The following is a 15000-nucleotide window of genomic DNA, read 5'->3' as shown; positions in this document are numbered from 1 at the left end:
AGAGAATGCAGCTTTAACACATGAAGCATATACTTCTATACAACCAGAGGAGTCGCCCCTTGGTGGTCAGGAGAGAGAATGCAGCTTTAACACATGAAGCATAGACTTCTATACAACCAGAGGAGTCGCCCCCTGGTGGTCAGGAGAGAGGATGCAGCTTTAACACATGAAGCATAGACATCTATACAACCAGAGGAGTCGCCCCCTGGTTGTCAGGAGACATAAGTGAAGCAATCCAATAAGCCCTACACATTCGACTGCATCGTGTGCTCCTCACTTTGAGTGCCGTCCTTTCTTACTAAATTCAAGCCGCCCCCAGCGGGCGTCGGTTCCTCTCGCTCTCATTTGCACCCTGAGGGTCGCTTCACACTCGGCTCGCCGCTAGCAAAGCTCTATTTGCACGTCTAAGGATTAAGCAAAGTGGCCAAATTTCTTTTAAATGCTTCAGAAACAAGAGGTCATTGAATTCTACACGGGAGTCAATATGTTGGCTGCCGAATCAAACAGTTTACAGGATATCCAACTTGAAGTGTTTTAAGGACTTGGATTGTTTGAGCAAAGCAATAACAGCAGTCCTTTAATATGAGTTATGTCTTTTTGTGGGTTCCACATACGGCCAATTCATCTTTATAAATACAAAATGTTCAAAGAAGGAAAAATGCCCCTAAAATAGGAAGATGAGGTCGGGAACATTCTGCTCAAGGCCCCGGAAAAAAATGCAGCCGGTAGAACATCATCCTTCAAGCCGCGGAGTTTCTCCTCCTCGAAGGACCCGATGGATCCGACTTGTGAAGCGTCTCTAACGGCTCGTCAGCCCCCCGCGGTGCGTTCATGAGCCGCTGTGTTTACATTTGGAAACAAATGGAAATGACGAGTCGATGGTCCCGCTGGGAACCGCTCCGACGTTCATAGCGACGGATGTAAAGTGATGCAAATGACGCGTGGATGCTAACCCCCGCCGCCGCGACAGGAAATGGTCCCGACGTTTGAGTCGTGTGATGAAAGAACCGAAGGGGAACGTTACCGTGGCGTGTTCCAGTTCAATACAGACATGTTTGGGAACTGATGATGCTCTCTTTCTTCTTTTCTTGAATTCCTTTACAAAGAGAATCATTGGACAAAGTCGATACTCATTCTGTGACAATAAATTAACCGTCTGACTTCTTAAAATTCTGGAAAAAAACATTCATATGTGATTTATAATTTTGAGTTCATTATTTTAATATCAGGCTTTAAACAAAGAACACCCTGAAAACCCTTTTAAAGACAATCAACGTTGTTAGGCCTTGATCCGCTACTTTGTTCCGCTACATTGTTCCGCTACTTTGTTCCGCTACATTGTTCCGCTACATTGTTCCGCTACATTGTTCCGCTACATTGTTACGCTACATTGTTGCGCTACATTGTTGCGCTACATTGTTACGCTACATTGTTATGCTACATTGTTACGCTACATTGTTGTGCTACATTGTTGTGCTACATTGTTGCGCTACATTGTTACGCTACATTGTTACGCTACATTGTTGCGCTACATTGTTACGCTACATTGTTACGCTACATTGTTGCGCTACATTGTTATGCTACATTGTTACGCTACATTGTTGTGCTACATTGTTGCGCTACTTTGTTCCGCTACTTTGTTCCGCTACTTTGTTCCGTTACATTGTTCCACTACATTGTTCCGCTACTTTGTTCCGTTACATTGTTACGCTACTTTGTTCCGCTACTTTGTTCCGCTACATTGTTCCGCTACATTGTTCCACTACATTGTTCCGCTACATTGTTCCGCTACATTTTTCTGCTACATTGTTCCGCTACATTGTTCCGCTACTTTGTTCCGCTACTTTGTTCCGCTACTTTGTTCCGATACTTTGTTCCGCTACATCGTTCCGCTACATTGTTCCGCTACTTTGTTCCGATACTTTGTTCCGCTACATTGTTCCGCTACATTGTTCCGCTACTTTGTTCCGCTACTTTGTTCCGCTTCATTGTTACGCTACATTGTTGCGCTACATTGTTACACTACATTGTTGAGCTACATTGTTGCTACATTGTTCGCTACATTGTTACGCTACATTGGTATGCTACATTGTTAAGCTACATTGTTACGCTACATTTTTCCGCTACATTTTTCCGCTACATTGTTCCGCTACATTGTTACGCTACATTGTTAAGATACATTGTTACGCTACTTTGTTCCGCTACTTTGTTCCGCTACTTTGTTCCGATACTTTGTTCCGCTACATTGTTCCGCTACATTGTTCCGCTACTTTGTTCCGATACTTTGTTCCGCTACATTGTTGCGCTACATTGTTACGCTACATTGTTACGCTACATTGTTGCGCTACATTGTTACGCTACATTGTTGCGCTACATTGTTATGCTACATTGTTACGCTACATTGTTGTGCTACATTGTTGTGCTACATTGTTGCGCTACTTTGTTCCGCTACTTTGTTCCGCTACTTTGTTCCGTTACATTGTTCCACTACATTGTTCCGCTACTTTGTTCCGTTACATTGTTACGCTACTTTGTTCCGCTACTTTGTTCCGCTACTTTGTTCCGCTACATTGTTCCGCTACATTGTTCCACTACATTGTTCCGCTACATTGTTCCGCTACTTTTTTCTGCTACATTGTTCCGCTACATTGTTACGCTACTTTGTTCCGCTACTTTGTTCCGCTACTTTGTTCCGCTACTTTGTTCCGATACTTTGTTCCGCTACATTGTTCCGCTACATTGTTCCGCTACTTTGTTCCGCTACTTTGTTCCGTTACATTGTTACGCTACTTTGTTCCGCTACTTTGTTCCGCTACTTTGTTCCGCTACATTGTTCCGCTACATTGTTCCACTACATTGTTCCGCTACATTGTTCCGCTACTTTTTTCTGCTACATTGTTCCGCTACATTGTTACGCTACTTTGTTCCGCTACTTTGTTCCGCTACTTTGTTCCGATACTTTGTTCCGCTACATTGTTCCGCTACATTGTTCCGCTACTTTGTTCCGATACTTTGTTCCGCTACATTGTTCCGCTACATTGTTCCGCTACTTTGTTCCGCTACTTTGTTCCGCTTCATTGTTACGCTACATTGTTGCGCTACATTGTTATGCTACATTGTTAAGCTACATTGTTAAGCTACATTGTTGCGCTACATTGTTACGCTACATTGTTACACTACATTGTTACGCTACATTGTTACGCTACATTGTTAAGCTACATTGTTAAACTACATTGTTGCGCTACATTGTTAAGCTACATTGTTGCGCTACATTGTTACGCTACATTGTTAAGCTACATTGTTGAGCTACATTGGTACGCTACATTGTTAAGCTACATTGTTACGCTACATTTTTCCGCTACATTTTTCCGCTACATTGTTCCGCTACATTGTTACGCTACATTGTTAAGATACATTGTTACGCTACATTCTTGCACTACCTTGTTCTTTTTGCACTACCTAGTTTTGTTTTCTTGTCTGTAACATTAAGTAAGAATGTTTGCGATGGGGATTGTTATTATTATTGTTATTAAGGATTTAGGATCGTCACTTTGTTAAGGTTGGTAAATTAAAAAGTTGAAACCTTGATCTCAATCCTTTCCCATCGTGACTTTGTGCCGACGTGAGATGAAGCTGATGTGAAAACGTATTCCTGAACGTACGTTTGGGTTCATCAGAGCCGACAGTTATTCTGGATGCCGGTGACGAGATCTAGGAGCCTCACATTTAATCTCTCAATCTCCGTTTGTCCATTTCAACTGAGACCTGACAAGGAAGCCTTTGGGATGTTTTGGAAAAAGATTATTGTTGTGATTTCACACAACCAGCGAAGAGCAGCGACGACTGCGGGGGTTACGCAACAGATAAGTCGACAATGTGGTTTCACACGGGAACGAGCCGCGGCCTCCAGATGAGCGCACATCCGGAGGCATGAGGCGCTCCACGTTCAGGGTCTCCCTCCCTGGAACTCAGGCCTCACCAACAAACGCCGACACGGCGGTCAACATAAACATGTCTTTAAATAGAAAGAAGACAAACGTGTTAAAGTCCCTCCATCGGCTGCCAGTGGACCGGAAACCAGCCCTCCAACCAGAGTTTGAGAACCACTCGCTCTAGGGATGTGCGTGTAACTGTGTGTGTGTGTGTGTGTGTGTGTGCTTATTCCTCGGTAGCTGCTGTTGTCTAATTAAAGCAGGCAGACAGACAGACAGGCAGACAGACAGACAGGCTGCTGCCTGTGTGTGTGTGTGTGAGTGTGTGTGTGTGTGTGTGTGAGTGTGTGTGTGTGTGTGAGTGTGTGTGTGTATGTGTGTGTGTGTGTGTGAGTGTGTGTGTGTGTGTGTGTGTTCGTCCTATTAGCCGGCTTATTGCATGGAGTTCACTGGGCCGGTCAAACCAGTCGGTCGGTCGGCGGCAGGTTGACCTTTCGTCCCGGCGGTGCGGCGATGTGACGGTTTGACAGAAACTAGCCGGGCGATGCGTCCCGGGTGTGACGTCACACTCCTAACGACCCGCTCTTCATGACAGTGGCCATTGTTCAGCGGGAGGAGGTTATCAGCTCGTCGTCATGAGGCGGCGAGGAGGACTCACACCCCTCAGTCCACTTTAAATTAGTTCAAGAGGCGCATTTTATAATGAGAGCACCGATCGTCACTCAGGAGGTCAGATCAGTTCCTCTAGATACAGTCAGACAGACTTTTCAAAATAAAGTTCACGGGAACAACTTAGATTCAAGGAAAGATGGTTTAATACTTAGTTATAGGTTAGAGAAATTATCGTTTAATACTTAGTTATAGGTTTATTAAGATAGTTAAAATTGTTAGCATTGCCGCTCTTCGTGTCTCCGTGTCTCCTCGCGTCCTCTGTCCTCCTTCCTGTGACCTCAGAATCGATCTCTTCTTGGGCGACGTCTCATTTTCAATATAATTTATATATTTATATTTATTTTATTTTGAGACATCCTTCTAGGCCATATCTTCACATTTTTTAAAATATATATATACATATATATTGTATATATATACAAATCTATATAAAAATATATATAAATATATATTATTTCATATATATATTTATTTATATATACAAATGTATATATTAAAATATATATATATATGTATATATTATTTAATATATATGTATATATATATATGTATATATATATGTATCTCTATATATAATATATATATATATGTACAGTATCTCTATATATAATATATATATATATGTCGATATATATAATGAAATATATAAAATATATATATGTCTCATTTTGTTCAGCGTCTGCAGTCTAGACTCCTCTGCCCTCGCCTCAGGGGGGAGGGACTAAAGACGCAAGGAGAGGAGGTGAGGAGAGGAATCGAGGACCTATACGAAGTGAGAAATGGGAAGAGACACTGCAGGAAGAAGTAGTTCCTGCATCACTATCGGAGAGACGTTACATAACTCTCACATTGTTGTGATAGTTTACATCTAGTGATTTTTTTATTTTACTTTTATTTACATATTAAAAACAATATAATAAGTTTCTGTCACATCACACGGCAAGAAATAAAAAACACACACAGATGAGTTGTTATGTGTAAAATGACAATTCTGGAAAGGCACATCAATAAAAAATAAACCTTGTGTATGGTGATGGCCAGATGTGTGAAGAAGGATGAAGATGGATGCTCATCATCATCATCATCATCACTTCTTTATTAACATTCATGCAGAGCGGTACGATGTGTTTGTGTGGGCTATTTGTGAGCTATATACAGTCATCAAGTGAGTCACTCAGCGGCCATCGGGCTCATTAGCATGCGGAGCAGCCAGGCAGTCAGTCAGCCAGGCAGACAGGCTGAGAGGCAGACAGACAGACAGCCAGGCAGGCAGGCAGAGAGCCAGTAGGTGGCACATTAACCCAGTTATTCACATCTCCTCTCTTTGTGTGCAGCGTGTTCTGTTCTGCTGCATGTGATCCGCCTACAGCATCAGCTGCTGCACACACACACACACACACACACACACACACACACGCACGAGACCGCGTGCACACTTTTTGCGGTATCCGTGTGAGCGCGCGGATGATTGGAGTTCATTCATCCCCACGCGCACAGGGCTTTTTTAAAATGTAACAACTTACTATCAAATTGATTTGTATTGATTTATTTATTTTTTGCATCGCATCTCATTTATTTATTATTTATTTCTGCATTTATTCTGCAGTTTTATTAAAAAACTAAAAAGTGCACACGATGTAAAATATTGTAGAAAAATAAATAATACAAAAGAACATTTTAATTATTCACACGGTACATTAACAGCGCGAGCGCGAGCCGCCTGTAGAGGAGCTCGTATAAGCAGTAAGTGGAGTTAAATGCCATGAGAGCCTCTGTGTGCATTACACTGTGGAGGGGATGACAGTTTGAGATAGTTTGCGGTTGTAGTAGTAGTAACGGGCTAGTGGGAGGAGGAGGAGGAGGAGGAGGAGGAGGAGGAGGAGGAGGAGGAGGAGGAGTGGACCGTGGATGGTGAAACGGACCTGCAAGAGTCGGAATTGGAAGACAACGTGGCTTTAAAAGCATGCAGCCTGTCTCTCTGCCTGTCTCACTGCCAGCTAAAGTCACCACCACTAGAAACGTAAAGGGGGGGGGGGGGAGAAAGCTAAATATTCCTGTAACTCCCAACGTACATGAATGCACCACACCCATGACGAATTAAAGTTAATAATTGATCCGCCTACAACACATTTATTGTGACGCGGCTCGCAAATAACATTGTTTGTGTGTGTTAAAAATCGCCCCGCGGAGGGAGACAGACAGGCAGACAGACAGGCAGCGAGACACCCCGGTCCTCCTCGCAATCCACGTGTGTTTCTGTCGTAACTTTTTTTTAATTTTTTACCCGCCACCATTTTCCTGGAATCCCAAGCCCCATTGCTCAGCGTATCCCTCCGCCCCGCTGCGCGGTTCAACAACGAAAAAAACATAGTCCCCCGGCTTCCACGCGAAAATAACCGCACGCGCCGTCCCCCCCGGTTTATCCGCCACGACTCGAACGAAACGGGAACCGGCGACGGATTTATTAGCCACGACCCCGAGCGCCGTCAGACCATTTTTACCCGTTTCGACGTTTTGGCGCGATTTTCTTGTGGCGGAAGGACACAGCCACCGGCTCGCGCGGTGCAGCGCGAGTATAAACCCAGCGACCCCCGGTCGGCCACACCCACTCAGTCTGCCCGGCGGAGGAGCCGCGCTGACGGGATATAAACACCATGCTGCCCGGCTGCAACTTTAATTTCACACGCAGAAAACACGCCTCGCGCTCATAAAGCCTCCGCTCGCGCTCCGTCGCTCTCTCCGTGGACTTTAATTCGGATATTATTAAGTTTCCGCCATTTTTTTTACACCCACTCTTCATTAGAAGGTAAGACTCGTTTTTTTTTTTTTACACATGTGGCGTTTAAAAAAAAGAAAGTCTCCGTGCGGCTGCTTCTTATGAAGAATCTTGCTCTTTGTGTGTTTGTTAGAGTGTTATAATGCGTGTGTGTTGTTAGTTGTTAAAATTGTTTAAATAAATGCCTGGCTGGTTTCACGTGGGGAGCCACGTCGTGGTTTAAATGACCCGCACTGCGAGTTCACCTACAGGAATGTAACATTTTTTGTGCTTTCTTATATTTTATATTTTATTTATTATATTTATTTCAACGTACTGGTCCGTGTCTCTCAACCTGGAGCCGGCAAACTAGTGTAGACTCGTAGTTTTATGCACGTTGCGGTTTAAATATGCGCAGTCTGGTGCAGCAGCGTGCGCAGATCTGCGTGAAAAGAAAAAAAAATCCCCATTGAGAATTTAAGTGCTTATATTTTTTTAACATTCCTCACTTAAAAAAAAAACCAAATATAGTCTTAAGTCGCTGGCATGTCTTGTGAATAAAATGCATTATAAGTAGTTTAGTGTGATTTTTATTTTAAAGTGCGCATGTGCGGGAAGGTGGGTGTCACCGTAAACGCTATTAATTACAGTTTTGCTCTGTATTTAAAGTTTCGGGCTCCGGTTCCGAGGCCGTGGTGGTTTTAAAGAAAGGAAGTCCTTTTTTTAAAATAAAAAAATAAAAAGCCCCCCCCCCCCCTGCCGCCTGTGCCGCGCGCACACTGCCGCTTTGTTCTCGCGCACAGCGCCGCTATACATGCGCATGCCATAGGTCTCCATAGGCGGAGCGCAGGAATCCCCCCCCCCCTTCTAATGACTGCGGACTTAAAAATAATAATTTTAAAGACTTATTTATGGAGGCTTTATTCATTTTGAGTGGCTTTAAGGTATTTAATTTAATTATGATGCATTCAGGGTCTTTTGAAGACAGGAGTAAATCAGCATGCTTTCCTCGTTTTGTGGTCTTTTCACACCTCCTGTGGGGGGGGGGGGGTGGTCTTTAACCGATCTGGTTTTGTGCAAATTAGTTTTTTTCTGAAGTATTTGAGAAGTTGTGAGGCTTGAGGTCCTGCTGGGGGGGGGCATGCATGTGAAGCAGTAGCAGAGGGCTTTTAAGTGTTGAGTAACCAGAAGAGGGGGGGAGGGGTAAAAGCCACTCATTCTTTATCTCAAGAGCTTTTGTTTTCCATGTCAGCAGGCAGCCGTGCTCCATTTACAGGTGTTGAGAGAAGGGGGGGGGTGTGTAAATTGTGGAAAAGAGGTGTAAAGTTTCTGCCCCGTCTCTCCCAGCTGTTCCTGTGACGTCACAGGGAGGTGATTTACTGCCTCTGGGGGGCAGTGGGCGGGGCCAGAGTGATGTAAACACAGATAACACTTTTTTCTTTTTTTAACTCCCTGCTGTGGAGTCGGTCTGGAGGAACCGGTTTACACTTTCGCTCTGACGCGTGTCTCCGTGGCGCCGCCGGGATTTAAACTTTAAACCTTTGAAACGTCGCCGGTCCGATTTATAATTTTTTTTTTTACGTGTGTTTTGCATCCCTTTCTTTTTGGTCCTCCCAGATTCTCTCCCCGCCGACATGCTGCAGAGCTTCTCCCAGTCTCAGGACTGGCTGTACACGGAGCCGCTGCTGTTCGACGACGAGTTCTGCCAGAGCCTGGTGAAGGACCTGCAGTCGCTGCCCACGCCGCCCCAGTCCCCCCCCATGAAGGCCGGGCCGGGCGGCAAGCCGCTGTCCAAGGAGGACCAGCTGAGCTACGTGTCCGACATCCTGCTGGAGGACCACGACATGCAGCTCAACTGGAACTGCGATTTCTTCCACTCTGCCGCCGCGGCAACCGACGAGGACTGCCTGTGGCAGTGCCTGGCGGGCGACCGCAGCCTGGAGGAGAAGCTGGTGTCCAGCCTGCTGGGCTCCAGCCCGCTGCTGTCCGACATCAACACCAGCATCTTCGAGGAGATCGCCGGCTCCACGCTGGACTGCCAGAACCTGATGGCGCCCCAGGAGGCCGGCGAGGCCGCGTCGGACTACGGCTCCACCGGCGGCGAGCTGTCCACCTACTCGTCCAGCGACTCCGGTGAGTCCGTCTTATTTCACGACGGAGGGCGTTTCGCCTCTTATTGGTTTACGCCGCCGCGCCGCTATCCGTGTAAACGCTCCACGCCCGCCGCCGGCTCCCATTGATAATTCGGTTACTTTTCGTGGCGCTGAGCCCGATGTGTTCTCTGCACTCGAGCTTATCCGCCTCTTTTTTTTTTTTACATCAGCTGAAGCTTTTTTACGACTTGGGGATGTTGTTACAGTGGAGGGGGCGGAGCTTCAGCCCTCCACTGACATGAGTAGATGAGTGGTTTTAGGAGAGATAATCGACCGTGTGTGTCTGTGTGTGACTCGTGTTGTGTGGTCACTGTTGCGGCTTCATCCATTAACTCCTAATGAGTCACTCCACCGACTCCAGTAAACCACAGAGGAAGAAGGGAATTATTCTTGACGTTTTTATTATTGTCTGAAACATTTTTTTACGGATTGCTCAATCTGAAAATATTAATAAAAAATTATATTTTATATAATGGATGTTTTCCAAATTTGTATTTATTTCAGAATTTCCAATAAACTTCTACAGAAAATTGCTTTATGGGCCAATTTCACCGAAAATACTTATTTTTTAGTTTTTTTAAAATCAATAAAACTTGTGTTACTACGTGTGTGTGTGTGTGTGTGGCCCCTCTGAAATGTCAGATGTCTCACGAGGTCGTTGCTCCGGTCTCACCTTTCTTCTTCTTCTCCTCTACAGAAGAGGAGATCGACGTGGTCACCGTGGTGCGCTGCTCCTCAGGCTCCTCCCCCCGGCCCTCGCTGTCCGACCTCTCCGCCCGCCAGCAGAAGCGCGAGGAGGAGCAGCGGGCCCACCAGCGCCACTACTTCGAGATCCACCTGCAGCACAACTACGCGGCGCCGTGCCCCGCCTCGCCGCCGCCCTCGTACAGCAAGCGTTCGCGGTTGAGCGAGAACTCTTCCTCCTCGTCGCGCTTCCACCGCTCCTCCCGCAGCAGGTCGTCGCGGCACCACCACGACGGCGTCGGGCGCAGTACCCACCACCACCACCACCACAGCAGCAGCTCGTCTCGCAACTCTGTGGAGACGGAGGACGAGGAGGAGCGGCGGCGGACGCACAACGTCATGGAGCGGCAGCGGCGCAACGAGCTGAAGACCTGCTTCGTGCACCTGCGCGACAACGTGCCCGAGCTGTCGCACAACGACAAGGCGTCCAAGGTGGTCATCCTGAAGAAGGCGAGGGACTGCATCTACGACCTGGAGGACGAAGGCCACCGGCTGCAGGCCAAGAGGGACCGGCTGCACGCCCGGCAGGAGGAGCTGAGCGCCCGGCTGGACCAGCTGCGCAGCTAGTGGCGGCCCGGGGTTTAAAAGACTACATGGGGGGGGGGGGAAGGTAAGGGGGCGGACCTTAGACAAAGAGGGTTGGGCCGGAGGACAAAGGACGGCGTGTCGAAGAGCGCACAGAGTTTTGACATTTCAAAAGAACTTTCTGGTGCCGAGAGGATCTGGACCTGGGAGACTGTCTTGTTGCCGTGGAAACGACAACACACTCGTTGCCTCATCATTCTCATGCCTTGACTGCTGACTGTTGTAGAGAGGAGGGTGTTTTAAAAAAAGTTGAATTGAGGATGGAGCTAGTAGATTATTATATATTTGTTTTGTTTTTATATATTCTTGGCTGAACGGCACACTGAAAGAATCTTTATTTGTTCCTTTTTTTATTCTGGGGTGTTTTTGGGGGAGGGGGATGCCAAATCGGGCAGCGGCCAAATAACTGGAAAGCCACATCAGCTTCTTGTAGTTGAATGAAAACTTGAATGTTGTATATTTCAGGATGTCTAATAGCCATAGCAACCATGATCCCTCCGCTCTGATTGGTGGCTTCAAGGTTTATTTGGTCAACTGCACTTTTTTATTATTTTAATTTTTTCTAATTCCAGATCGGCTGCTGGTTCAATGAGTCCGGCCTCAGGCGGACCCCCGGGGGCCACTCTGTCACCGGGTCACAGTACCGTACGAGACCCGCTTTGATTCTGGACCCCCGGTCCACCTCCAGCGCCGTCAGTGTCAGTGTGAGTGTGTGTGTGTGTGACTGTTGGAACTCGACCGGTAGCCATATTAAAGGAGAATTCAGGTGTTTTTCTGAGCTGAGGCCCGACTGAGCGGCGAAGCGAAGCGGGGGAAACTTCTTGTGACATGTTTTCTTTCTGGACTCCAGATCGTGTCCCGGCCTTTTTTATATTCGCTCTGAAGGTCGTGCTGCGATGTGTCGTCCGTTTTTTAAGCTGATGGAGTTAACCGTCGCTGTTCCTCCAATCGGAGTCTTTGTGGAATTGTCTAAAAAAGAAGAAACCGTTGGCGCCGCGTTGCGTTGACCGTGAATATTTTGTTACTCGATTAAAGATTTGATTATGCTTCCTCAGCAGATGTGTCGCATGATTTTCAGTTCCACGACATCGTCGCCATTTTGAGCCGCCGACATTCCCGTGTTCTGTTCGCCTGCACCATTTTGTGCCCAATTTAAACCGTGTTTTTTTGTGTGGTTGCTTTAACATCTAAATCAACAGAATCCATCACCGCGAGGCCGGGCGCCTTCACCAGGAGACGCTCTGCGCCATTTTACTCTAAATATCAATTATTGCCGATTCCTCCCACAGTCTGTTTGTCATGAGGTGTAGATGGAAAGTCTTAAAGAATCCCGTTTTACTTCTTTTTTTAACGAGTTCTTCCTGTTGTCCCGACGGCGTGCTCGAGCCCGGTCGGCGGGAGCACCGCCTCTCGGTGTTTTAACGGTGAAACCTGTTCTGCCTTGAGCGTGGCGTGTTCGGGACGCTTCCTGTTCGTGAGCGGCGGCGTCTTTTATCTCCTTTTTTGGGGGGTTTATTTATTTTATTTTTGTGGAGTTTCGCGGTTCGGAAAGAGTCCGAGGTTTTAACGAGACGGCAGCGGTGATTTTTATTATTTTTTGTTCTTGATATGGAAAAACCTACCTCCACCTGGCTGCAGTCGGCCTGTCTATTTTTTATTTTTCTCATTTTAAATATTGTACAGATATTTTTTTTTAAGAGAAAACTGTTATTTTTGTTATATCATAAATTATTTAGTTTTTTTTCTTTTTAGAATTTGAGGATTGAAAAGAAATGTTATTCTTTACCAAGCAGCACTTTTTTACTATTGATGTAATTAAAGAATGAAAGAGAGCTGCCAAGTCTGGTTTATTTGTACACACACACACACACAGAATGTACACACACGCCTCACTTTGCATTTCGGTCCTCACTCGAATGGTAAAAACCCCTCGGCGGTCCTCAGTATGATGGCAGTACAAACACACACAGACTAGAGTTGAATTAAAGTTTACTCCCTCTTATAAATCGGTTGAAAATCTCAACATTAATAAATACAATGAATATGGATGTATTTTTCTCAAAAAATCCAGACATGAATTACATTCCCATAAAACTTACCGGGGTTAAAAAGATGAAAATAAATTATATTGAAGAAAAAATAAATGCATTCAAAGTCTGAAAATAGTCTGAAAAATGACCGATAACAAAATGTAACCAAGTATAAATTCCCGTGAGACGACGCGGGCGGAGCTAACGCGGCTAACGCTAACGTTCTACAGGCATCCCTCTTATAGAGATTTAGTCATGAAGTTCCATAAACACGGGAAAGATCAATAGCTCAAAGCGATCGAACTAATAACTCATAACACGTTCTGAGAATCACCGTCAAATAATAAAGAAAACCGTCCAATCTCTCTCTCTCATGCCGCCCTCGGCCGCCCCGCCCAGGGGGAGAGAGACGTGTTCTCAGGGCAAAGTGTGAAGGTGTGTGTGTGTGTGTGTGTGTTATCTCAGAGGCGGTTCTTTCCTTCACACAACTTCCGTGTTCACATATTTTCTCCTCGCTCGTGAAGCCGTCCTCTCAGCTGGCGGCTGATTGATGGTTTCGGGTTTGTTTGACAGCAGCTGGAGGCCACGCCCCCTTTTCACTCACACTCCACAGAGAGAGCTCTAACGAACCAATGAACACAGGTCTCCTGTAGACGGTCAGGAGGAGACTGACGGAGGAGGAGACCGGTGGTGATGGAGGAGACTGACGGAGGAGGAGACTGGTGACAGAGGGAGGAGACCGGTGGAGGAGGAAACTGACGGAGGAGACTGGTGACAGAGGGAGGAGACCGGTGGAGGAGGAAACTGACGGAGGAGACTGGTGACAGAGGGAGGAGACCGGTGGAGGAGGAGGAGACTGACGGAGGAGGAGACTGGTGACAGAGGGAGGAGACCGGTGGAGGAGACTGACGGAGGAGACTGGTGACAGAGGGAGGAGACCGGTGGTGGAGGAGGAGACTGACGGAGGAGGAGACTGGTGACAGAGGGAGGAGACCGGTGGAGGAGGAGACTGACGGAGGAGACTGGTGATGGAGGAGACTGGTGACAGAGGGAGGAGACCGGTGGTGGAGGAGGAGACTGACGGAGGAGGAGACTGGTGATGGAGGAGACTGATGACAGAGGGAGGAGACCGGTGGAGGAGGAGTCTGACGGAGGAGACTGGTGATGGAGGAGACTGGTGACAGAGGGAGGAGACCGGCGGTGGAGGAGGAGACTGACGGAGGAGGAGACTGGTGACAGAGGGAGGAGACCGGTGGTGGAGGAGGAGACTGACGGAGGAGGAGACTGGTGATGGAGGAGACTGGTGACAGAGGGAGGAGACCGGTGGAGGAGGAGACTGACGGAGGAGGAGACTGGTGATGGAGGAGACTGATGACAGAGGGAGGAGACCGGTGGTGATGGAGGAGACTGACAGAGGAGGAGACTGGTGATGGAGGAGACTGATGACAGAGGGAGGAGACCGGTGGTGATGGAGGAGACTGACGGAGGAGGAGACTGGTGACGGAGGAGACTGGTGACAGAGGGAGGAGACCGGTGGTGATGGAGGAGACTGACGGAGGAGACTGGTGATGGAGGAGACTGGTGACAGAGGGAGGAGACCGGTGGTGATGGAGGAGACTGACGGAGGAGGAGACTGGTGATGGAGGAGACTGGTGACAGAGGGAGGAGACTGACGGAGGAGGAGACTGGTGATGGAGGAGACTGGTGACAGAGGGAGGAGACCGGTGGAGGAGGAGACTGACGGAGGAGACTGGTGACGGAGGAGACTGATGGAGGAGACTGATGACAGAGGGAGGAGACCGGTGGTGATGGAGGAGACTGACGGAGGAGACTGGTGATGGAGGAGACTGATGGAGGAGACTGGTGACGGAGGAGACTGGTGACAGAGGGAGGAGACCGGTGGTGATGGAGGAGACTGACGGAGGAGACTGGTGATGGAGGAGACTGATGACAGAGGGAGGAGACCGGTGGTGATGGAGGAGACTGACGGAGGAGACTGATGACAGAGGGAGGAGACCGGTGGTGATGGAGGAGACTGACGGAGGAGGAGACTGGTGACGGAGTCAACATCAACAACTCAGAACCAAAAGTACAGAAAACACAAAAAGATCAACGTCAGCTTCAAAAAT

The 15000-nt window shown here is 47.3% G+C and overlaps 1 protein-coding gene and 1 long non-coding RNA gene across 2 annotated transcripts in view; both read left to right on the top strand.

Moving 5' to 3' along the window:
* Positions 1 to 1455, top strand: part of LOC130208655 (uncharacterized) — a 2886-nt gene extending 1431 nt beyond the window's left edge. The window contains exon 3 of the long non-coding RNA XR_008834459.1: positions 1 to 1455. This exon is cut by the window's left edge and continues 230 nt beyond it. This is a non-coding gene — a long non-coding RNA (uncharacterized LOC130208655).
* A 5790-nt stretch (positions 1456 to 7245) lies between these two features.
* mych (myelocytomatosis oncogene homolog) lies at positions 7246 to 12673 on the top strand. Its single transcript, XM_056437907.1, has 3 exons — positions 7246 to 7410; positions 8977 to 9492; positions 10210 to 12673. The coding sequence occupies exons 2-3, from the start codon at positions 8994 to 8996 to the stop codon at positions 10821 to 10823; spliced, it is 1113 nt and encodes a 370-aa protein (XP_056293882.1). The 5' UTR covers positions 7246 to 7410; positions 8977 to 8993; the 3' UTR covers positions 10824 to 12673.
* The last annotated feature ends 2327 nt before the right edge of the window (positions 12674 to 15000 follow it).

The sequence above is a fragment of the Pseudoliparis swirei genome, chromosome 18 (assembly GCF_029220125.1).
Source record: "Pseudoliparis swirei isolate HS2019 ecotype Mariana Trench chromosome 18, NWPU_hadal_v1, whole genome shotgun sequence".
Classification (NCBI taxonomy): domain Eukaryota; kingdom Metazoa; phylum Chordata; class Actinopteri; order Perciformes; family Liparidae; genus Pseudoliparis; species Pseudoliparis swirei.
The sequence above is the reverse complement of the archived record's forward strand: the minus strand, read 5'-3'. Positions and strand labels throughout refer to the sequence as shown.

Bases quoted from the DNA above. Each gene is read 5' to 3' on its own strand.
- mych (XM_056437907.1), top strand. From the start codon at position 8,994: ATGCTGCAGAGCTTCTCCCAGTCTCAGGACTGGCTGTACACGGAGCCG. The intron at 9,493-10,209 runs GTGAGTCCGTCT...TCTCCTCTACAG, and splicing joins CTACTCGTCCAGCGACTCCG to AAGAGGAGATCGACGTGGTC.